At 55.9% G+C, this 23,332-nt stretch overlaps 2 protein-coding genes across 5 annotated transcripts in view; one reads left to right on the plus strand and one right to left on the minus strand.

Annotated features, from left to right (window-relative positions):
• The window catches only part of GCK (glucokinase), a 38,503-nt gene extending 36,609 nt beyond the window's left edge, over nucleotides 1–1,894 (minus strand). The window contains exon 1 of the mRNA XM_043536463.1: nucleotides 1,837–1,894. The gene's annotated coding sequence lies outside the window, so the exon portion shown is untranslated. The remainder of the gene's footprint in view (nucleotides 1–1,836) is intronic.
• A 2,334-nt stretch (nucleotides 1,895–4,228) lies between these two features.
• Nucleotides 4,229–19,415, plus strand: YKT6 (YKT6 v-SNARE homolog). 4 transcript variants are annotated; one of them, XM_037886320.2, is made up of 8 exons: nucleotides 4,229–4,421; nucleotides 5,024–5,150; nucleotides 11,153–11,235; nucleotides 13,473–13,573; nucleotides 14,393–14,497; nucleotides 15,109–15,174; nucleotides 15,950–16,051; nucleotides 17,261–19,415. In XM_037886320.2, exons 1-8 carry the CDS (start codon nucleotides 4,256–4,258, stop codon nucleotides 17,294–17,296), a joined length of 786 nt encoding a protein of 261 aa, XP_037742248.2. In that variant the 5' UTR covers nucleotides 4,229–4,255; the 3' UTR covers nucleotides 17,297–19,415. The 4 variants fall into 4 exon arrangements, with proteins under 4 accessions (XP_037742248.2, XP_037742247.1, XP_037742246.1 ...); XM_037886319.2 differs by having other exon boundaries at nucleotides 4,248–4,434; XM_037886318.2 differs by having other exon boundaries at nucleotides 4,318–4,458.
• The last annotated feature ends 3,917 nt before the right edge of the window (nucleotides 19,416–23,332 follow it).

The raw sequence follows: 23,332 nt of genomic DNA on the forward strand, positions 1-23,332 counted from the left end.
GTGGTGCTATCACTCCGCTATAATATTGACTTGAAACCAAGATGGGTAGGTCTGTATCGCTCCTAGTGTGGATGCAGTTATCCCAGCACATCCGTGCTTACCCTGGTATCAAGGTGATGACCCTGGTACAAAGGGCCTTACTCACGTATAGTGGGGCTCATACTGGTATAATGTGTCTACCTTGGTATAGTGGGGCCCAATCCAAGTATATTGGGGCTCACCTCAGTATAGTGAGGCCTACCCCGATATATTGAGGCAGACTCTGGTATATCAGTGCTCACCCCAGTATTAGGGTTGCCAGGCACCCGGTCGAAAAGGGACCCTGGCAGCTCCAGTCAGCACAGCTGACCAGGCCGCTACACGTCCACTCCCAGAAGTGGCCGGCATGTTCCGCCAGCTCCTGGGCAGAGGGGCAGCCAGGGGTCTCCATGCACTTCCCCTGTCTGCAGGCACCGCCCCCGCAGCTCTGGGCAGCGCCTGCGCCTCAGGCAGAGGTAGCGCGCAGAGCCCCCTTGGCGTCCCTGTGCCTAGGAGCTGGCAGGACATGCCGGCCACTTCCGCGAGCTGCCTGAGGTAAGTGCCGCCCAGAACCGCACCCCCTCCCACACCGCAACCCCATTCCCCAGCCCTGAGCCCCCTCCCGCACCCAAACTCCCTCCCAGAGCCCGCACCCCAACCCCCGCTCCAGCCCTGAGCCCCCTCCCGCACCCAAACTCCCTCCCAGAGCCCGCACCCTCTTCCATACCCCAACCCCTTGCCCCAGCCCTGAGCCCCCTCCCGCACTCCGAACACCTCAGCCCCAGCCCAGAGCCCCCTCCTGCACCCCAAACTCCTCATCCCCGGCCCCACCCCCAGCCATAGCCTTCACCCCCCTGCACCCCAACCCCCTGCTCCAGCCCAGAGCTCCCTCCCACACCCTGAACCCCTCATTTATGGCCCCATCCTGAAGCCCGCACCCCCTCCCACATTCCAACCCCCTGCCCCAACCTGGAGCCCCCTCCCACACTCCAAACCTCTTGGCCCCACCCCTCCAGCCTGGAGTCCCCTCCTGCACCCCAAACCCCTCATCCCCAGCCCCACCCCAGAGCCTGCATCCCCAACCGGAGCCCCCCCTCCCCCTCCCGCACCCCAACCCTCTGCCCCAGCCCGGTGAAAATTAGTGAATCAGCGAGGGTGGGGGAGAGTGAGCAACAGAGGGAGGGGGGAATGGAGTGTGCAGGGGTGGGGTCTCAGGGAAAGGGCGGGGCCTCAGGGAAAGGGTCAGAAAGTTGGCAACCCTACCCAGTATGTTGAGGTTGATCCCTGTCTGGTGCGCCCACCCCAGTATATTGGAGCTGATCCTGCTATGTTGGGGCCAATCCTTGCATAGTGGGACCCAGCCCAGTATATTGGGGATGACCCGGTGTACTAGTGCTTACCCCTTTCTAGTGGGGTTCATCCTGGTATATTAATACTGACCCTGGTATAGCAGGGCCCATTCTGATATATTGGTGCTGACCCTGGTATAGTGGGGCCCATAGAATCCTAGGACTGGAAGGGACCTCGAGAGGTCGTCTAGCCCAGTCCCCGGCATTCGTGGCAGGGCTAAGAATTCTCTAGACCATCCCTGACAGGGGTTTGTCTAACCTGCTCTTAAAAATCCCCAATGATGGAGATTCCACAACCTCCCTGGGCAATTTATTCCAGGGCTTAACCACCCTGACAGTTAGGAATTTTTTCCTCAAGTCCAACCTAAACCGCCCTTGCTGCAATTTAAGCCCATTGCTTCTTGTCCTGTCCTCAGAGGCCAAGGAGAACAATTTTTCTCCCTTCTCCTTGTAACAACCTTTTATGTACCTGAAAACTGTTATCATGTCCCCTCTCAGTCTTCCCTTCTCCAGGCTAAACAAACCCAATTTTCTCAGTCTTCCCTCACAGGTCATGTTTTCTAGACCTTTCATCATTTTTGTTGCTCTTCTCTGGACTTTCTCCAATTTGTCGCCCTCTTTCCTGGAACGTGGCACCCAGAACTGGACACAATGCTCCAATTGATGCCTAATTAGGATAGAGTAGAGAGGAAGAATTACTTCTTGTGCCTTGCTTACAACACTCCTGCTAATACATCCCGAAATGATGTTTGCTTTTTTTGCAACAGTGTTACACAGTTGACTCATATTTAGCTTGCGATCCATAACCCCCAGATCCCTTTCCGCAGTACTCCTTCCTAGGCAGTCATTTCCTATTTTGTATGTGTGCAACTGATTGTTCCTTCCTAAGTGGAGTACTTTGCATTTGTCCTTATTGAATTTCATCCTATTTACTTCAGATCATTTCTCCAGTTTGTCCAAATCATTTTGAATTTTAATCCTATCCTCTAAAGCACTTGCAACCCCTCCCAACTTGATAAGTGTACTCTCTATGCCAGCATTACTCAAACTGGGGACGTGGACCACTGGGGGTCTGCGAGGGTACTCCAGGGGGGTCCGCCGGCACAGTTCATAAACTCCCCCCCCCCAACTCCTTCCCCTCCCTCCCAGCGCCTCCTGCACATGGCGGAACAGCTGTTCAGCGGCATGCAGGAGGCGCTGGGAGGGAGGTGGAGGAGCAGGGATGGGACACGCTTGGGGGAGGGGGTGGAAAGATGCGGGGAAGAGGAGGGGCAGGGGTGAAGCAAGGGTGGGAAGAGGTGGGGCAGGGTGAGACCTTGGGGGATGGGGTGGAGTGGGGGCAGGGCCTGCGGCTGAGCAGGGGACTTGGGGGTCCTCAGGTTGCTAAAGGTTGAGAACTGCAGCTCTATGGGGAGGCGGGGCCTCAGGGAAGGGGTGGGACTAGGGTGTGCAATTGGAAAGTTGGCAATCCTAATTTGGGGAGGGGCGCCCTGCGACAGGTCCGGACCAGGCTGCCTGGGTTCAGGCTGGGCTACCCTGCCTGGGTCTGGGCCGCCACGGCTGGGTCTAGGAGGGGCCGCCCTGGCCGTGGCTGGGTCCAGGCCACACCGGCCAGGTTCAGGCAGGGGTAGGGGTGCCCCAGCAGGTCTGGGCTGCAGCATAGTTGGGGCTGGGGGAGGTTGGGGGCTGGGCTAGGTTGGGGATGGGGGAGGGGCGCCCCTTCCCCGGCCATGGCAGTCCCCGGGCGGGTTCCCTGAGTGCCTGCCAGGCATGAAATAGGGTGCTGCGTGGCCGTGCAGCTTACAGGGAACTTAGCCCTTAATAATGTCTCTTTGAAAAACTACCAACTCTCTTGAATTGTTTTTCCCCTTAGGCTTGCTGCCCATGGGACCCCAGTGTACTGGTGCTGACCCCGGTACACTGTTGCTCACTCTGGTGTAGTCGGGGCCAATTCTGATGTAGTGGGCCCAACCCTGGCATATTGGTGCTCACCTGGGAAGAGCAGGGCTACCCCCAGGTTAGTGGTGCTCACCCCAGTGTGCGGTAGCTGACTCCACAAGGAGTGTGCCCGTGACTCCATCACACAGGCTCGGGCGCCCGGACACCCTGATCTCCCACTCCCCAGGGCACTGCATGGGTACAAAACATGGGTGTGAACCAGGCCTCAATCTGCAGCCAGAGCATGTGGGGGGGTTTCGGGTGGGCTGGGTCAGCTCCCCAGCATCTGCCCCTGCCTCCCCTCCAGAGCCTGCCCCACTCCCTGGGGCAGCTGTTGGGAGCTACCCCTGCCCCTCCCCCTTGGGAGCTCCCCTGCCCTGCCCTGCCCCCCCCCCTTGGGAGCTCCCCTGCCCACCCCTTGGGAGCTACCCCCGCCCTGCCCCATTGGGACCTCCCCTGCCCACCCCTTGGGAGCTACCCCTGCTCTGCCCCCTTTTGACCTGCCCCTGCTCCTGCCCCCCCCTTGGGACCTTCCCTGCCCCTGCTCCTGCCCCGCCTTGGGAGCTACCCCTGCCCCTCCCCCTTGGGACCTGCCCCTGCTCCTGCCCCCCCTTGGGAGCTACCCCTCCCCCTTGGGACCTGCCCCTGCCCTCCCCTTGGGACCTGCCCCTGCTTCTGCCCCCACCCCCCTTTGGGACCCGCCCCCTTGGGACCTACACCTGCCCTGCCCCCTTGGGACCGGGACCTACACCTGCCCCGCCCCCTTGGGACCCGCCCCCGCCGCAGAACTGCCCTACCCCCCCCATGAGATTCCCCCAGCCCCGCCCTCTCTGGGCGGGCCGTATGCCAGGGCGATGCTGATTGGCTGTCCAGCATGGGCCGGGGTGGGAGGGGGCGAAGCTGTCTGTCAGGCGGATGCTCATTGGCTGGATCACCCAGCGGCCGCGGGCATGCGCAGTGCGAGAGCGCCCCGTGGCACTGACTCCCCGCCGGCACTTCCGGCCGCTCCATTTTGCTTCCGGGTCAGCGCGGGGCGGCGGCGGTTCTTTCCTCCGCCCACTGCCCAGGCCGTCGCAGCAACCGCCGGAGCCGCAGGAGGGAGGCGGGACCCGCCCGGTACCGACCCCGGGTCCGAGCGAGCGAGCTCCTGAGGGCGGGGCGCTGGGGAGCCGGGTCCGTCCTGCCTCCGGCGGGGTCGGGCGGGAGCGGGAGTCTGGGGCGGTAGGGCTGGGGGGGTCCCCGGGTGTCGGGCCCCGGCACGGGCTGGGGGGGGTGAAGGGGGCTCTCGGGGGGGCGGTCCGGCCTGGGGGGGGGCCGCTCTCGGGGGGGCGGGGGGCGGTCCGGCCGGGGGGGGGGGCCGCTCTCGGGGGGGCGGGGGGCGGTCCGGCCTGGGGGGGGGGGCCGCTCTCGGGGGGGCGGGGGGGGCCGGCCTGGGGGGGGGCCGCTCTCGGGGGGGGCGGGGGGGGCCGGCCTGGGGGGGGGCCGCTCTCGGGGGTGCGGTCCGGCCTGGGGGGCGCGCGCTCTGTGGGGGCGGTCCGGCCTGGGGGGGGGCGGGGTGCTCTGGGGAGGCGGTCCGGCCTGGGGGGGGCGCGCTCTCGGGGGCGCGCTCTGGCCTGAGGGGGGCGCTCTGGGGGGGGCGCTCTTGGGGTTGGGGGGGGGCGGTCAGGGCTTGTTTCCTGGGTCTCTTCACCGGCCCTGACTCCGACCTTCTTGCTCAGGCGGCTGCTGGGAAGGCACCAGGATGAAGCTTTACAGCCTAAGTGTCCTTTACAAAGGCGACCCCAAAGTGCACTTGCTGAAAGCTGCCTTCGACTTGTCCTCCTTCAGCTTCTTCCAGAAAACCAGGTGGGTCGGTCCCTGAGGCGCTGGCTGGGGAACTCCCTCCCCTGTGCTGAGCGGCCGCCTCCCTGGCTGGAACAGATAGCTCCATAAGGGCGATCAGGGGTTGGTGCGTAGGCTTCGGGGGCTGGGGTTCAAGCCCCTGCTCTGCCACTGAGTCCCTGTGTGAACCCCAGCAAGTCACTTAGGTCGATCCACAAAGGAAGGTAGGTGCGTGCCTAAATCTCATTTTTGGTTTCACAGACTGGGGACAAACCCCTATCATGAGTACAGGAGACAATCCAGTAAGCAAGCTCAGAGGCTGCCTGCTGGATTAGGTCCCATTCAAAATCTGGCCAAAGAGGAGGAAGTGGTCTTCATACCACCCCCCTTTATAACATTTAGCCCAGTGGTTAGAGCACTCACCTGGGATCTGGGAAACCTCAGTTCAGTTCCCCCTCTGCCTGATGGGGAGAAGGGATTTGACCAGAGGTGTCTCCTCTCTTAGGGGGGTGTTGTAACCCCTGAGCTATGGGGTATTGTGCTGTGGGGCTCTCTCAGTTCTTCCATTTGGAGCTATTCCTCTGTGGATAAATAGTGACACACTGGTTGGAGAAAGGGGTCTGCGTCCTTTGTGCCCTGCCTCCCAAGTGGGTGCTCTAAGCGTCAGGCTGCAGTGTCATTCTCTCTTTCACACCCAGTGGCTCGTTAAGTATTTATTCCGAGTGGAACAGTCTGTAAAACAGGGATGCTAATCTGTCCCTCTGGGGTATGGTAAGGGTAACTGCATGAGAGATTGTGTGGTGATCATATACTACAGTAATAGGGCCCATAGAAGTACCTGAGATGGGTAGAATGAACATCCAATACGAGTGACCTTTTAAATGGGTGAATAAGGTGTTTTTTTATTATCACAACAAAAGGCCTGTGAATAGATCAGTGCCTGAGCTGGTATGTTTTGCAGGTTTTACAAGGCTGATGCAGTGGGGTATACAAAATAAGAGAGCATATATTGATGTGAATTGTAATTCATATCCTAGATAATGTGTGAACAGATCTGTTTAGTCTCACAAGCTTCTCAGCTCATGAAGAGACTTGAAAAACAAATGGGAGATAATTTGTGGGTTTCGCTTTACCAATCCAGCTGGAGCGATCAGTGTATTTGTATTTAGCAATTGCTAGTATTGTCCCACTTGTGATAACATACTATGTAGGCTTGGCACATCCCCTTTGCTTAAGGTGTTTAGTTGTGTAGAGACTACTGCTGATGGTTCAGGCCAGAGTGCTCAAAGCTAAATGCTAATCCCAGCTCCTTGTCATCCTGGTGGTTCACAATCCTCTCAGCATTAGGGTGTAATCTGTACTTGCAGAAGAGTTTACCCATGTTACCCTTACATCAGTTAACCTGTGCTAGAAGTACAGCCCCCAACCATTAAGATGGGGTAATACCCCTAAAGCTTTTGAAAGAAGTAGTTGTATTCGCAAGTGCCTGACTGCAAAACAACTTCCCTTCTAACCTCCTGGTTTCAGATGCTCATAATTTTAAGAAACGTTTGCCTTCTGCCCTGAAATTTTCCATGCTTGGTGTGTGCCCAAAGGTGACTTTTAAGCAAGAGCAAACTCTCTCTTCTGTGGTTCTGATGTGCGGGAGGGCAGAGTGAGTTTGGAGGAGAAATACCATTGTTAGAATTTATTTTATAAATGTTTACTTCATTTGCCAAGGTTACACAAAAATAGCTGAGATTTGAAGCTTGGCCATTACTTGATACTTAGGCCTGCTGGGGCTTTTACTTGATGGTGGATTACGTTAGGGGGATTTTTTTAAAAGATAAGCACTAAACAAACGCACTCCTGTGCTCCTTCTGCGATTTACCTGTGCTTAAGGAAGCTGTACCCCTCTGACATCATTACATATTTTCCCTGTTTGGCATGACCAGATATCTTGCATGTACGAGGGCTGATGCATGAGGGGAAACTGCAATTTGCTAATTGAAATTTAATAAAATCCTCCCGGAAGAACTGCCTTAATGTCAGAGGCAGAAGAAAATCACAGATGCAGGAAAAAGTCACAGATCCTACAATTTGTCCTGCGTTCTACAACAGGCTGCTAATAGGAATTTATGATTTTTTTTTTTTAAGAATTAGTTTCTTTTTATTTTCAAAATTTACAATCACCTCAATGTAAATTGATCAACACTAGTAGAATCCCAGGGAGTCCTGCCGTATCTCCCCCTAACTCAGGCCCACTCAGATGCAAAGACGACGTAAAATACAGGTAGTTTTCTCTTACTCATTTAAAAAAAATCTCAATTGTGGGGGAAAATAGTTTCCCCGCCTTATTAATTTGACTGCTTTACACATGCATCATCTTGTACTGCTTTTTTTTCCTTGCTAGTATCCCAATCCTGCAAACACACACGTGCTTAACTTCGTGTGCACAAGTAGCTCCTTTGAATTCAGTGTGTAAACGCTTGCAAGCAGTATTAAGGATTAACAAATTTGGCCTAAAATTTGAATTTTGTCTTAAGTTTTTAGTGTCTCCTGGTCCTGGAAAGGTACTAGGATTTTAAAGTGAATGTTTAAATGCTTTTTTTAATTCATGGCAATCTTGTCCAGTGATGTCTTTCATGAGACTTACTAAAATGTCATAATTAAACATGGAGGGGCAGGTGAGGGAGAGAGACTGTGATCAGGTACCTCACAGAGTACCTAATTTAACGCCCCACCTGCACTTTTTTATCAGAATTGTAATTTGAGTATTTTTCAGAATTGTCACCAGGAGTGAGCAGCCGTGTTAGTCTCTATTCGCAAAAAGAAAAGGAGGACTTGTGGCACCTTAGAGACTAACCAATTTATTTGAGCATAAGCTTTCGTGAGCTACAGCTCACTTCATTGGATGCGCTCAGATAAGTTGGTTAGTCTCTAAGGTGCCACAAGTACTCCTTTTCTTTTTACCAGGAATTAGGTTTGATTTGTGTTGTGTTGTAATCAGACCTTGGACTTATTCCTTAAAAATCCACACGTGCCTGGAATTTCAGATTCATACATCATCTGGCAGCCTGTATTACAAAACCTGAGACCAATAGGAATGATTCTGCAGTCTTTCATTTCAAGCTCCGATGGAACACTTTCCTGAGCAAATCTTCCCCTGCAGGTTTTGGAAGCCTTACGTTGCAGTACTGAGAATCTGAAAGTGAAACTGACTTTTGATTCCCCATTGTCCAGACTGGGAGTAATGCAAAAAGTAAATAGTATAAATAGTAACAAGTGAATTGACTACTTAAAACTTTCACTTTCAATAATTGAAAATGGGTAACAAACTGGCTAACTACATGTTAACATTGTCACTTTATAGCAGTATATGATTGCATTAATCCATATATTTCGTCTAAGTTGTATACCGTGGAGGTGGGGGTGTAGAAACTGTCTAAATGTGGAATGCATTGCAACAGCGTGGATTTAAACAAAACTTGTGGTCTGAACAAGTATGTGCCGAGAATGATTTGTTATAAAGGCAGCTTTCAGTGTACTGGAGCTTGAAAGAGGGGAGGAGAGCTATTGTGGGATGTGGGAAGATGGCTGAATAAGGCAGCAGTAAAGGAGCTATAGGGGGATGCAAATTATCCTTTCCAGAAGCTGTTTTTGACTTGACTTATTCAAAAAGGCCAGGTAGCATACCTGAAAATAAAGTATGGGACTCTGGGCTTCTGGTGGGAAGAGAGCATTGCATAAAGGCCATACTTGCTACCTTTGGTTGATTAGTCTGTTCTAATCTGTGTTTTACTCCTGGGGAGTAGTCCCACTAAAACCAGTTGTGGGGCTTGAAGTTACCAGATTCTTAGCTAGACTCAAGCCTCCCTAGTGGGATTCGGGACTGTGCTCTGACTAGAACCTGCTGATCCTTGCACCTGAAGCCCCTAGGAAGAGGGAGGTAGCTGGGATTTTGGCCTGGTGGACTCTGCTTAGAAGCACCATCTTTCATATGTCTGACTAGTAGGTGTCTGATAAATGTGAATGTCCACATCCTGCCCCTTCCCCCATGCAAACCAATAGCTGAAAGGGAGAAGAATTTCTCTCTTCTCAGCCCTCCAAAGCCTCCTGACAATTGATGGAGTGTACGTTTCTGCCAACAAGCATGGTGCTTCCTTGTGACTAACTCCAGCACCTGCCTGTGCTCCTAGTCTCCCCCAAGAGCAGTGTGAAACTGACAGAAGTCTTGGCAGTTTCACGGCTGCTTCCAGGGTTCTAAATGGAGGGCTGGGTTTACATCTCTCTGCAAGTGTTTCAGTTTGCAGACTCAAGACACGGCTATCGGTTTATTCTTGGTTCATGTTTTCAAGGCTATCCTTATAACTGAGAGGTCTAGAAATAAGGTACTTATGAAATGAAAGCCTAGATTTTTGCAGAGCCTGAGTATACTGTGCAGGCCCCAAAAATACATCAACCAGGATGAATGTATGACACGTCTATTTTAATGCCACTTCATGCTACGTTAGTGAGACTGCTCTGGGATGCAGTGCACTTGCTTTTAAAGCCAGAACAAGAGGAAATACAACTTGAAGACAGCTTTGAGGAAAAGAATTTGAGACTAAGAGGAAGATTAAAGGCACTTGAATGTTTTTAAACTGAAATGGTGGTGAACTTTCACCTTCTTTCCCCTTCCCCCTCTCCTTAAAGGCAATTAAGTCTTTTCCTTCCCTCCTTTTATGGGGTTAAAACCAGGAGAAATAGCTTTTGGGGCTCTTCCATGTTAGTAATGAAGACTTCTGCTTCAGGTGTTCAATTACCACTAGAATGTCTCTCCTGCACTCCTCTCCTGCACTCCACCCCTGCACAGTTGCTCTGGGATCTGCATTAAGTTGGTGTCTTTCTCATGCATCATCCCCAGTAATAAAGATTCTCCAGGCCAAACAGACTCTGTGACACTTCTGGAAAGCCAAGGAAGGTCAAGTGATTAGACCTTGGTAAATTCCAATGATGCACAAAAAGGGATTAAATTCAATTCACTCTCCCCGAATGTCTTGGCACTTTAGGGCTCTCAGGAGTAAAGACAAGCAATTAATTTTTAGTCACTAAAATCAGGAGGTCTCTTTAAATACGCACGGGGCAGATCTTAAGTTTGACAGTGTCAGTTTACTTAGTTCCTAAGTCAATAAAGGACAAATTCAACTTGGAGATTAGAAAACTCTGATAAGGTTGTGAAATGGGAATGGTCTAATGAGATGTCTGGGCTAAAGTCAGGTGTCATGGTTAGACACTTGTGGACAGGATACTTTAGAGTCCTTCCTGCTGGACTGATTGACCAAGAGGGCCTCTCCCTGCCACTGCACCTGTAGTTCGCCTACTCTAAAGTAATCGTGAATACCACCCATGTTCCCAATATCTTAAACCACTGCACAAGCTTAGGAGTTAATAGAGAACCATTGTAAGATACTGGGGCTTGATGGAAAAAGAAACTTACGTACAGTATATAAGAAAGCAGAATGCCTTAGCAATGTGTGAAAAAGACCCTCTTCATGGAGACCACCACTTGTGTCCCACATGCTGCTCAGTGGCATTCCTAAGAGAGTAGGCTAGAGAACTGAGGCTTCATGCACACCTTTTAATGCTAGGCAGCGAAGGTGCATTGCCTTCTGTGTAGCCCTGTCTACGGGAAACGCTGCAGGCCGAGCCCCCGCCCTTCAGTTCCACGCAGTACACATACTGAAGTGCATATGGTAGAGCTGGGTAGTAACACAGACCTGTGAGTTAATTTATGTTAATCAGCAGAGCTGACGCTGGTGGTCTGGGTCTGTAGTTGGCCTGGTTCTCAAAGTGGTCAAGGCGCTATCCTGAGTGCAAGATTTAAAGGAACCCTTTTCATTGGTCACCACAATTTTCCCACGAGCACCTGCTCTGCAGTGAGTTAATACAGCAGCTGCTGGCAAACTCGCTTTGTTCTCGGCACCATTGTGGCGATCGGTCTGTTTGGGGGTGGGGAGATGCTAGTGTAAGAGAATGTTAAGTAATGAAATGCTCTGTGTTTGCAGTGTTCAGGAATTCATGACCTTCACGAGCCAGCTGATTGTAGAGCGCTCGGTGCTGGGCAGCCGAGCATCAGTGAAGGAGCAAGGTAAGAGAGGACGCAAGGGTCTTGATCACGCAGGGTTACGGAGGGTAACGTACCGGAATGCAGATTTTCTGTATCTTGCGAGATACAGAGCAGCTGTGTGCCTTGGAGAGTTTAATTCTTTTCCCTGGGCATCTGCTTCTCCAGAGACTCTGTTGCTGGCTACTGTCCCCCTCCCTTTCATTGCGATCGGCAGGAGCTGTTTCTCTGGCTACGCAAGTCATGCAGGATTAGTCGAACATCCGGCCTAAATTGCTTGATTAAATTGCAAAGCACCTAATGCCCAATGAAAAGTGGACGTCTGGAGTCCTGGCTGGATGAGGCACAGCTCTTAACATCCACCCTGAGGTGTGGCATGACTTGTAGGAGTTTCCACAGTGACAGCCACCTCTTCTACTGCTGTAGTACTCAACATTCCTGGCTGCTGATGTCATGACCTCTCCTCTGCCCAAGTAGCTCTGGCATCCCCTCATGGCATTGTGGTATGTGCATGAGCAATCTGGCACCAAAGGGTTAACCATGCCTATCTTTTGGGTGTGTGCTGTAGAGCAGAGGTTCTCAAACTGTGGTCCATGGACCACCGGTGGTCCGCGGATAGTTCCCTCTAAGGTGCATGCCTGGGCGGCCGCACACAAGAGAATGAAGGGCCACCCACCTAATTAGTGGAGCCGCACAGGCGTGGCTCCGCTAATTAGGCATCTGGACCCTGGAGAAGACACACATGTAAAGTGAGGTGGTGGCCTTGGGGGGGATAGGAGGCAGGTGGGATGGAGCAGTGGGCTGAGAAGAGGGGGTGGAGGAATTTGGGACATGCAGGGCTGTGGCGGCCAGAGAAAGAGGCGACTTTCCCCAGCTCCAGGGCTGCAGCTGCTGGGGAGAGATGGCCCTCCTTCCCAGCCTCAGCCATGGCAGGGGAGAGAGGGCACATCCGTCGCATTAGAAAGGTAAGTCTACTGATATTAAAATATGAGTTGTGTGCTTTTATTTGTAGAACAAAAAAAGCTGCTTATTATTAAGGTTTTTTTATATAGTGCTTTTATCCAAAGCGCTTTACAATAGTTAGCTAACGGTACAAACAACATTTGGAAAGATCATTAAGCGGTCCTTTGAGACCCTCAGCAATTTTCAAGTGGTCCATGGAGAAGAAAAAAAAAATTTGAGAACCACTGTTGTAGAGTATCTGGGAACTTCCTCCATTTGTAGAATAAACTCGGGGTTCCTGAGTAACCGTGTTGGTCTCTGATTGGCAGTTTTGATTCCATCGGGCCAGGAGGTGCGCAAAAGATTGCGAGGTGGGAGGGAATCTGGATTTCAATCCATGCTGGACCCCAGCCAAGTCAATGCTGACTGGTGCTTCTGCTGTCCCAGCTGGAAAATCAAGTAAGCGCAGGAACCTGCCTGACTACCAGATGCTGCTTTTGCGCTTCATTCCTCACCTTACCCTAACTCCACACAAGCCCTGCCGCTGAACTGAGCCTCACATGTGCACTGCCTGAACTCCCCTCTCTAGCCCACAGAGCTGCTCAGATCTTTCTGCCGTTACTTTCATCCCCAGCCCTCTGCTGGCTTCTCCTGCGTAGAGTTCAAACTCCATGTTCCTTTGCTCCAGGCTGTGAACTGTGATGCTCCACCTGATACAGCCCTTGTCTTCCTGTCCCACCATTTGTACTCTTCTCTGCCATCACCTGTCTGCCCAAACTCCTGACTCCTAGCCTCAATCCGTACGCCTCCCTGTATGCCACATCGCCTTGCTCCAAACGTTCTAAAATCTGGGTTCTCACTAATAGTATGTAATAGTGAGTCATGAAATATTAACCCCCCCAGAACCAATAGAATGTGTAACGCAAACAACCTGAATGGCCTAGTTGTATGTTACCTCCCTTCCCCACCTTTGTTTAACTTAGATTGTACACGCTTTGCCTTGGTTACATTTGTCATGCACCATGCGTGCCATGGGGGAACAGAAATTATTTAACTCACTCAGCACTCTTGTGTGCTGCCCCTGGTCTTCCCTGGGGAGAAACGCATTGCATCCCCTTCTGCTTCCTTCCTAGTGAAACCCACATGCTGCCTCTGAGCTAAACATTGCCAAAATGTGAACCCCGGATCCTAGTTTGGACAGCGGAGTGCTAGTCCATGACAGTTGGCTGATTTTTACACATGGGTTGCTCTGAATGCTGCTTGATGACCCCATGCTGTGCACTTCTCTGTGAAACCTTTGCCCTTGGTCTTTGGTTCAGAATACCTCTGCCATGTGTACGTGCGGAGTGACCGACTGGCTGGAGTGGTGATCGCAGACAACGAGTATCCACCGCGCGTGTGTTTCACCTTGCTGGAGAAGGTAAACTCAATTTAGGGTTCTCTTTGTTTCTGGAGATGAGCTGTGCAGCTAGGACGATGCACGGCAGGAGGAGACTTCAACTGTGTATTCAGAGTCCTGAATTTGCTTCCCTTTTAGCTGAAAAGCGACTTGCTGCTTGGGCATTTGAGACTCTACAAATCTTTTCTTGTCTGCTGACATTACTGTCACAAATTAGCTACATGGTGATGGTAGGAGTGAGCGGGGTAGGATCTGTTCAGGCCTAAGACTTCTTCATGGGCTGGGTGATGCAGTGGGTTAATGCATTTTACCTTGGCTGACCTAGGTTCAATCCTGATTAGACCCCAAGAAAGAAGGGTCTGATGCTCTTAGCCTGATACTTAGTGAATATTTGTTCTCACAGAAACATTCTGCAGTCTGGCCCAGGCTTTCAAGTGGTCAGAACTGGTGCCTGGATGTCACAGTTCTGTCCGACTTGTATCACAACTTGCATGGCCTCTGTCTGTGTTCTTAGCTATGGTCACTGTTAGTCACGCATCTGGACGCCAGGGTGTCCTGCGTGTCCGTGAAGACCATGGGGCTCTTGGGAGAGGGGAAGTCCTTGGTATGTTATCTGAATTCTAGTGACAGTCTCCTCATGGGACACTTAATATACTCCCAGCTTGCATTCCTCTGTAGGTTGCAAGACAGGAGTTGGGACCCAACCCTCTTCCATCTGTTGATAGAGGGCAGGATGCCAAGGAATGACTCTTAACGATTCTGAGATCTCAAGCCCTGTTGTGGGTGTCTGAGTGGAGAAGACAGCTGGGTGCTCACCACTGGGTTTGCTTTGCATTGCAGGTGCTGGATGAGTTCTCCACGCAGGTCAGTAGGGCAGACTGGCCCTCAGGCTCTCCATCTACGATTAACTATGCAGCCTTGGACGGTTACCTTAGTAAATATCAGGTATGACATGCATTTACTGACTGTCTGGATGTCAGAAGGCAGAGAAGCAGTAGGAAAAGGGGGGTCTTAGTGGGTAGGCTGCTGGCCTAGAACTTGGGAGTGCCGGGTTCAGCTCCCTGTTCCTCCAGGCTTCCAGCAAATCGCTTAGTTGTGCCGGGCTTCAGTTGCCCATTTGTAAAATAGGGCCCGTAGCTCTGCCCTGCCTCTCGGAGGTACAGAGGGTCAGTACACCAGCAGTAGTGAGGTGTCCAGCCATTGCAGTCATGGGGTTGGCTGAGTGCCTAAGGTGAATGAATAGGTCTGTTCCCTCACTGCTCAGACCAGCTCTGCAGTCTGCTCCTGGCCTCTAGGCCTTCCTGGGAGTGTGAGGAAGGCCTTTAGCTGGGAACCTCCAGCAATCCCACCGAGAAACATCAGCTCCATTTGCAGCCTCCACAGGGGCTTGTATCTGGGCAGGGTAAAAGACGGTCTCCCTGTGCACCCGCAGGGCGTGGGGTGCTTTGAGGGGGGGAGTCCAGCTTCCTGCTTGGCTACGTCTGGGCTCATGGGCCTGCAGACGCTGTCCTTGGAACAGTGTGTCTACGTAATGTGCTGTGTTCTTGCTCTCCAAGAATCCCCGGGAGGCAGATGCGATGACGAAAGTGCAGGCGGAGCTGGACGAGACCAAAATCATTCTGGTAAGGGCTGCGTGCGTGGGAAAGGGAAGCGAGGAGGGCTTCCCGGGGCAGCCGCTGCTGTGAACCCTTAGCCTCCGTGGGGGCGTTTGGCTCAGTCTCCTGGGAATTGGTGCCGTCAGTCTGGTACTAGACCCTGCCTGAGGACTGTGCTGCGGACACCCCCTGTCTCCATTCATGAAGTCAGCTGAACCCAACTCCAGACTGGCCTGAACTCCTAGGATGGCTTGACTGTCAGGAGTTGTGTGGGTTCCCAGCCATTACTTGGAAATAAGCAGATGTGTTAGAGTCTGAAGTTAGCTTGATAACCGTCCATAGACTGCATAGGGCAGGCTGGGTCACATAGCACCAGACTGTGGGGCTGCATTTGAGTCCCAGGTATCAGGCTGCCAGGGCACCAGGGAAAAGAGCAAAGGCATTGGCTATCCTCCCCTCTAATGGGAGCGAGACTGGGAAGCAGGGTCTTGAAGGACCCAAGAAGTCACAAGCCCATGCGAGGCCTCTTCGTGCTCTTTACCGTGGATTTCCTTGTGACCTCCCAGGGCAGGCGAGGTGGCATCGCCATTCACACATGTGATGCGGTGTCCTGGGAGCTAACCACGTGGTGATTGGACAGTGGCTGGCGCGCAGCCTGGCAAGAGCTGCCCTGAGGGCTCTGGGCATGGAGAGCCAATAGCCCAGCTGGGGAGAAACTGGAAGTATTTGGCCCTGGTGCCGTCACAGCCGCTGGGTGAGGCGCGGGGGTCTCAGCTCTGGGGTCACTTCTCGCCCTCTGCAGCACAACACCATGGAGTCTCTGCTGGAGCGCGGGGAGAAGCTGGATGACTTGGTGGCCAAGTCGGAGGTGCTTGGGCAGCATTCCAAACACTTCTACAAAACTGTAAGTGGCTCGGCGCGGCCGCCCAACAAGCATGAGGGAGGGGGTAGCGAGGGCAGAGGGCCAGCCGTGTGCTGCGCCCGGCCAGCACTTGGCATGACTGAGCAGTGTACCATGGGCAAAGCTCCAGACATAAATCCTGTTAAGTAGGCACTCGGATATTACCCTGGTGTCTGATGTAGGGCAGGCTGGGGCCCCGGATGCCAGGGCTGGCTGGCTAAGACTGAATCTAGCTTAGAGTGGATGCTTAAGTGTGGAGGAGAAGTATGAACCAAGACTAGAGATGGTCACCTCCTTGGGGCTGTTCTCTGGTCCCAGCTGCCAGGAGCATGCTTCTCTTTGGCGAGAAGGCTGCAGCTTTGCTCTGGGCTGCAGGGATTTCCACTCAGAGTGCAGTGCCCCCTTGTGCCAGGGCTTGTGAGCTACCTTGGCTTCCAGCCATTTTATTGTTTGCATGCCTCAGAGACCTCCTCCTGGAGCCGGCCCCCATTGTGCCACGTGCTGGGCAAAGCTGGTCCCTGCTCCGAAGAGCACAGTGACTTCTAGGTGAAGCTAAGGTGCTCGGTTTGTTTGCAAACTCCCTTAGTGAGTCTGTGGGTGACCCTCGAGGTGGGTGTTGATGGGAGGGGCAGAGGTGATGGGTTCTCAGAAATACCCTTCCCTCTGCCTCGCTCCAGCAAGCCCGGAGTTGGTGACATGGCACAGGCTACCCCGCTGGGGTTTGGAAGTGACTGAGCTGCTGACTGGGCAGCGATGTCCCCATGCCCAGCCCAAGGCAGGAGGGCCGGGCATTACAGAAGTGCTGTGGCAGGGGGGTTTCCCAACAGAAGAGATAATGTGTGTGGGAGGGGGTGGAACTTGGCGTGGAGGGCACTGAACTAGCTAAAGCCATGGCCTTGCAGCTGTGCTCACTTCTGCTAGTGAGCATCAGACACCTTGGATGGGTCACAAGCCCCGCATAGGTCACCCCCTCCCAGATCCAAACCCCGCCTGTCCCACGGCTGCTCCGACTCACCGGCCCCATAGCACAGGGGCAGTGGGCAGGGTTGGGCGTCCCTGTATCTTGCTGACTTTCCGGCACGCGAACTGCAGGGTGCTCGCGGTGTGAGCTGGCCTGGGAGGAGCTGGCTGTGAGCCCAGTACACGGGCTCTCGGCCTGTCCCCAGAGGGTAACTCCACCAAGAAGCCTCTCAGTTCTTCTTTCCTTTTCAGGCCCGAAAGCAGAACTCGTGCTGCGAGATCATGTGACCCAGCCAGCTGAGACCGCTGCTCCCGACCGCCTGGCCTTCTCTCACGTTCAGACCTTTAAAGTACATGGGACAAAAAGAGACCGTCTGTGGGTGGGGATCCCCGGTTCCAGGCCGCACCACTGCGGGCGGTGGGGCTGGGACAGGGCTTTTTCGGCACCCCAGGCCCGTCTAGTTAAACAGCTCTTCCTCGGAAAGGCCAGCGAGGCTGAAGAGACAGCGTGACCATTCTCCTACCAGCCCTTTCTGGCCCCGAAGGGCTTGTTGCTTTGACCTGTGGCTTGTAATTGCAGCGCTGAATTGGCCTGGGGCTCTCACTCCTCATCTCCAGAGATCAGACGCGGACTGCATTCTGGTCACCTTGTTGTTTACAGTCACAACACTAGAGAGGGACTCCAGTAACTGAGACCAGCCAGCGCCGCTGCCCAGTTTTGAGGGCTCACTAGCTCAGCCTCCGACTCCTACCCACCCAGTGACTGAACCCTTGGGCGAGGGGCCCGGTTGCTTTGGGCCTCTGAGGAGCGTTGAGAACGGGCGTCAGTGTTGTGGGATGTAGCCTTGTTGCTCCCAGGGGTGCTCAGACTGGAGTCTCGGCCAGTCAGGCCTGGAATCTGCCTTGCCACCGGCAGCGAGCAGAGAGAGTCCCCGGGGGCGGGGGGGTGGCACCATTTGGTGCGGAGCAGCAGGAAATGCTGTCGTTTTTGCCTTTCGCCCTGTTCCTCACCCAGGGGTTGGTGGGTCTCTGCCCTCCATGGGTCTCTGGGCTGTCTCACAGTTACTGTCCGTCCTCCGGCCTCTCGTCAGCCAGCATCCCCATCACTTTGTCCTCCCCGGCGGGTCTGGCCCCCGGGGCTGTGCTGTCTCCACTGGGAGCTGTGCCAAGTGTGTGCCGTGTGCGTGTGCCATGGAACGTGGGTCTCGCTGGTCTGCCAGGCCCTGAGCTTCCTGCTGGCTAGTGGAAAAACTAGACCATGATGTTCACGTCCCCTCTCCCTCTGGAGAGGGAGGCTGAGCGGAGCCCACCCCTTCGATCCTTCCATCCTGTCCGTGGAGCTGCATTTTCTTCCCACCTTGGACCTGACTTGCTTATCCTTGCCTTTGCCCAGCACTGATGTACTGGGAGTGGGCGGGGGGAACCAGCATCCGTGGGTGGGGCTCTGAAAGGGGAGCAGTCACCTGGGGAGGGGCACCAGGGAGACGAGGCAGCTACCTGTAACAGCATGCCAGGCACCCCCTCGCTGCCCGGCGGATGTGTCCGCGCCACCTCTCATGGGCAGGTTGAGCACCTGGCTCGGTCTGCACGCGGGAGAGCGGCAGCGAGCGCCCATCCTCGGGGCGGTTCTGCTGTGCAGTGGGACGCTGCTCGCAGGCTGTGGGTGACATCCCTGGGGCAGCGAGAGCTCACTGGCCTCTGCTTCGGTCACCTGGGGGGGCCTCGCTGCACCTTGGGCTGGCTCTGTTGGGGCTGGTGAAGTCGGTAGGTGCCGGGGAAGAGCAGGACAGAGGGGCATCAGCAGAGTGTGTGCCTGCTTGCCCACCTGGTGCCAGGAGCTGCACATCCAGCCTGGGGCTCAAGGCCACTGGACCACGTGCTAAAGCCGTGGCTTGGTAATGCTCTGGGGGTGGCTGCTCCTGGCAGAATCCTCAGCTGCACCCTGCGCCTGGCACTGCTCTCTGGGCAAGCAGGCGGGGAGCCAGCCCCAGGCATGGCGAAGCCAGCCCCAGGCATGGCAGAGCCACCCTCTCCATGGGGGTGACTTCCTCCCCACTGGAAGCGTGGAGCAGGGCCTGTACTGCCTGGCACTCCGAGTACCCTCTTGCCCCTCGCGTTCCCAGGCCCATGGCATTGGCCTCTTCCCTAATGTGCCTGGCGGCTGGGCTCAAAGGGTGTGAGCCCAGCCCTGGGGGAAGGAAGGAAGAAGCCCCAGCTCCCAGCCGTGCCCCTGGACGCCGTGATGTTCGGTGGCCGTGTTGGCTCTGCACTCCATCCCCCCCCTACCATTTCCAATGGAAAGGCTCTGGCTAGTGGCCGCGGAGACTGTGTAACCGTTGCCTGACTTCTCTGTACGTGATGTTGGCTGGCCTGTACCCGTCTGGATAAAGTTTGTCTTCTCGCCGTTCTCAGCTGGCTTGGGCTCTCATTCGTACAGGCTTACCCGGGCCTGTAGCCTGCCAGATCTCCCAGTCCCTGGCTGGCTATGAAGCCACAGCCCTGGCTGCTTGTTGGAGGGGGGAGGGTCCTAGATACAGCTGGAGTGAGTGCCCCTCCACTGCCTCTGGGGCCACTGGGCTTGCTGCTCTCTGAGCCCCTCGGTCCCCTTGTGCCCTACAATGTGGGCAGCATTAGCCCAGGGCCTCTTTACCTCAGCCCTTGCCCCAGGACAGAGGCATCCATCTAATCTCCCAGTTCTCTGCTCGGGATGGGGGGGGCAGTGGACCCCTGGGGTGACCCTGTAGCAATTTCTTTGGCAGCAGCCCCCACCCCAGGCAGGGCTGAGCCAGTGCCAGACCTGGGAAGGTGGCGGGCAGAGCGGAAATGGGCCTGGGCCCCGGTGAAGAGGGGGTGAGAGGATGCTTCTCACAGTTGGGGCCCCTTGCTGCCCCATTAAGCCTCGGAGCTGGAGTCTGCTGTCTCCTGCTGCTTGGGGCCAGCCCAGCCGCCGCTTGGCCTTCGCCATCCTGAGCGGTGAACCAGCGGTGCTGGAGTCCAGCATGGTGCCAGGGGGCCGCTCACACCTGGGCCCTGGGGGATCACTGGATGCTGTGCCCATCTTCAGCGAGGCCCATCCTTTGGGGCACTAGCGGCTGCCCTTGTTCCGTGTCAGGATCTCAGGCAGGGGGGTTGAATGTGGGCCCGCTGCTGGTTTTCACTTTTCCCCTACCAGCCCCGTCTCTTGTTCCCTCGGAGCTGCCTCGGGCACGAAACCACTTGCTTGCTCTTAATGCAAACACCTGTTTGTTCCTGGGGGCATGTGCCGGGCCTGGTCCCTATGCCGCCTCAAGGGCTCCAGGCCCAGGGGCCGCCTGCCCCAGGCAGGCCTTGGCCTCAAACCCAAGCCTTTGCTTCTGCCATTGACAGTTTAATGGGCGGCACCGCAGGGAGGGGCTGGGTTTGCTGGGAGTGGTGTTTGTAGGGGGGTAGTTGCCCCGGTGGGGCTTTTTTGCAGCTGAGTCAATGTTGCCCAAATCACGACATGCTAAAGGGGGGACAGGAGGGATGGGCCATGACCCCCACGTTGGTCCTCTGGGCTATGCCCTTGAGCCGGTTCGTAACCGATCCCTCGGTGCTGACTGCTCACGGGCAGTACCAGAGCCTCCGAAAAGGCCACTCGGGCCTCTACTAGTGCGTTATGTGGCAGAGATCAGACGCTGCGGTGAGGGGCTGCAGCACCAAACCTGCGGGCAGGCAGCCAAGGCCCCAGAATGGTAACTAACCAGCATCGACTTGGGGGGAGGCCGATCTGCCCCAGCCAATGTCAGCGTGGGGCGTTTCCAGAGGCACAGAGCACAGGGACTGGGCTCCCCTTTCCCAGCCGTGGCACAGTCCAGGGGGTGAGGGCACGGGGGTCTCACCCACAGAAGGAGCCGCAGTCATTTCACTTCCTTTTTTTTAAATTTATTTGCAGTTTCCCAAGACAAACCCTCCTCCCCCCAAAATGGGACTCACCATTTACACTTACAAGGCTCAGAAAGAAAAGACAGTGAGAAGCCCAGACAAAAGAACCAAAGAGAAAGCAAAAGGGAAATTCAGCAACAATCCACCGGCATTCAGGGGACGGACAAACAGCTCCTCGGCCTACAGCTGAGTAGTGAGAGGCTTGCTCTGAAAAGGGCATGCAGAAGAGCGATCCCCCCCCTTCCCCGGCAGCGCACGGGGTACCAAGGGCGCGAATGAAACACCTGCTTCCCCATGTGGCTGTGGAGGGCCCCCCCCACCCTCTGGGTTTGGAGCACAAGCAGCTGGAGGAAGCCCCCAGCCTCAGAATTCCCCCCTCTCCTTTCCTGAGCAGCCTATGCCCCCTTCCCGCCCCCAAAGGATATGCGGGAAAAGAGGGGGTGGGCGAGAGCAAAGTGAGGCTTCTCACTGGGATCCAATGCGTTTGGGAGAGGGGTGCGGTGTAGGACTGGACGTCCCCCTCCCCGTGCTCTGTTCTCCTGCACTAGCCCTAGCCTTGGGTGGGGAACCACCCTCCGGGACACCCCTCCTGAGACTTGGCTAGACCAGAGCCTTGTCCTGACAGTGCCCCACTGTGGCTTGGCGATGCTGGGCAAAGCCCAAACTCTGGGGTAGGGCCGGCAGCCACCCACTCCCTCTAAGAGCCCTGCTCTCTTTCAATGTGGTGTCCGTGCTGGCTGGATGCACGCTGCTGAGTTGGTCCAATGCCCCTGCTGTTTCACTGTAGCCCTGGAGAGCCCTTCCTCTCCCATGGATCCAGCTTGGTGCCAGGGGGCCAGCCTCCCCCCAACCCCCCACAAGAGCCCGGCTCACTCACTGCACATACCAGGAAAACGCCCAGCTGTCTGCTCCCAGCACACTCCAAACCCCTCGGCACTCACAGGAACTGCTCCCTGCACTTTGCAGGGGGGCCCTGGCACCAGCTGGGAGAGCAAAGGGGGACAGGGAGCCCATGCTGTGGGGCAGAATACAAAGGCCTGCCCTCCCCGTGAGCCATGCTGCCTGCCTTGGTGACCCCCGCCCCCGGCACAGGGCCCTGGACTATAACCCCACCAGCAAAGTGCAGGAACCAAGTCAAGATGGCCACAGGCTAGGTCAAGGCAGCCTTCTATGCAGGACACACCTGATGCCCGTTTGTCCCTAGCCAGGCCAGGACTGTGCAAATGGCCCTGATCCAAACCTAACAGGGCTTGCGAGCGCTGGACCGGCAGCCGAGGTGCTGATGCCATCCCATGTGCGCACGGCTGGCTCCTCTCCGAGTTGGGGCAGGGTGGCCCTACAGAGCCGTGACACCGCTCCCCTACTCGCTCTCGCCCCCTGCTCCAGCACTGCACCCCGAGGCTCCCCGCCAGCCACCCACCTGCGCTGCAACTCCACCCGCTGTCCTGCCATGACTGAGGAGCCCCAGCCCATGCCCACAGTGGGTATAATGCCCAGGCTCTTAGCGCTGGCTTGCGGGGAGAGGGCGGGAGATCGGCTCCTGCTCTGCATTTCACACACACACACCCCAGCACGATCCTGCAGGGCTCACGGCGCTGTGGGCCGTCCAGCCACCCCAGGTGGAGTCCCACCCGCGCGAGCCCCTTCGGCGGCACCTCCGGGGGAGGACATGAGTATCGTGGGGCAATGGGGCACAGGAATGCAGGGGGGGAGGAGAGGAACTTGGAGCTGTATGAAAAACACCAGGGATCCAGTGACCGCAATTCCTCATGCACCTCTCACCTGCGCTTCTCACCCCCTGCCTAGCCACCAGCCACCCAGCCACCCCCTTCCCTGCGCCCTGCCACTCCCTGCGCCCTGCCACCCCTTTCCCACCTGCGCCCTGCCACCCCCTGCCCTGCCACCCCCTTCCCACCTGCGCCCTGCCACTCCCTGTGCCCTGCCGCCCCTTTCCCACCTGCGCCCTGCCACCCCCTGCCCTGCCACCCCCTTCCCACCTGCGCCCTGCCACTCCCTGTGCCCTGCCGCCCCTTTCCCACCTGCGCCCTGCCACCCCCTGCCCTGCCACCCCTTTCCCACCTACGCCCTGCCACCCCCTGCCCTGCCACCCCCTTCCCACCTGCACCCAGCCACCCCCTTCCCTGCCACCCCCTTCCCACCTGCGCCCTGCCACCCCCTGCCCAGCCACCCCTTCCCACCTGCGCCCAGCCACCCCCTTCCCTGCCACCCCCTTCCCACCTGCGCCCTGCCACCCCCTGCCCTGCCACCCCCTTCCCACCTGCGCCCTGCCACTCCCTGTGCCCTGCCGCCCCTTTCCCACCTGCGCCCTGCCACCCCCTGCCCTGCCACCCCTTTCCCACCTACGCCCTGCTACCCCCTGCCCTGCCACCCCCTTCCCACCTGCACCCAGCCACCCCCTTC

Source organism: Chelonia mydas, chromosome 26 (assembly GCF_015237465.2).
Source record: "Chelonia mydas isolate rCheMyd1 chromosome 26, rCheMyd1.pri.v2, whole genome shotgun sequence".
In the NCBI taxonomy this organism is placed as follows: domain Eukaryota; kingdom Metazoa; phylum Chordata; order Testudines; family Cheloniidae; genus Chelonia; species Chelonia mydas.

What these genes read in the sequence shown, in the direction of transcription:
- YKT6 (XM_037886320.2), top strand. Translation starts at nt 4,256, where the DNA reads ATGCGCAGTGCGAGAGCGCCCCGTGGCACTGACTCCCCGCCGGCACTT. An exon ending in AGCTTCTTCCAGAAAACCAG is followed by an intron (nt 5,151 to 11,152) that starts GTGGGTCGGTCC and finishes CTGTGTTTGCAG; the next exon opens with TGTTCAGGAATTCATGACCT. An exon ending in CCAAACACTTCTACAAAACT is followed by an intron (nt 16,052 to 17,260) that starts GTAAGTGGCTCG and finishes TTTCCTTTTCAG; the next exon opens with GCCCGAAAGCAGAACTCGTG.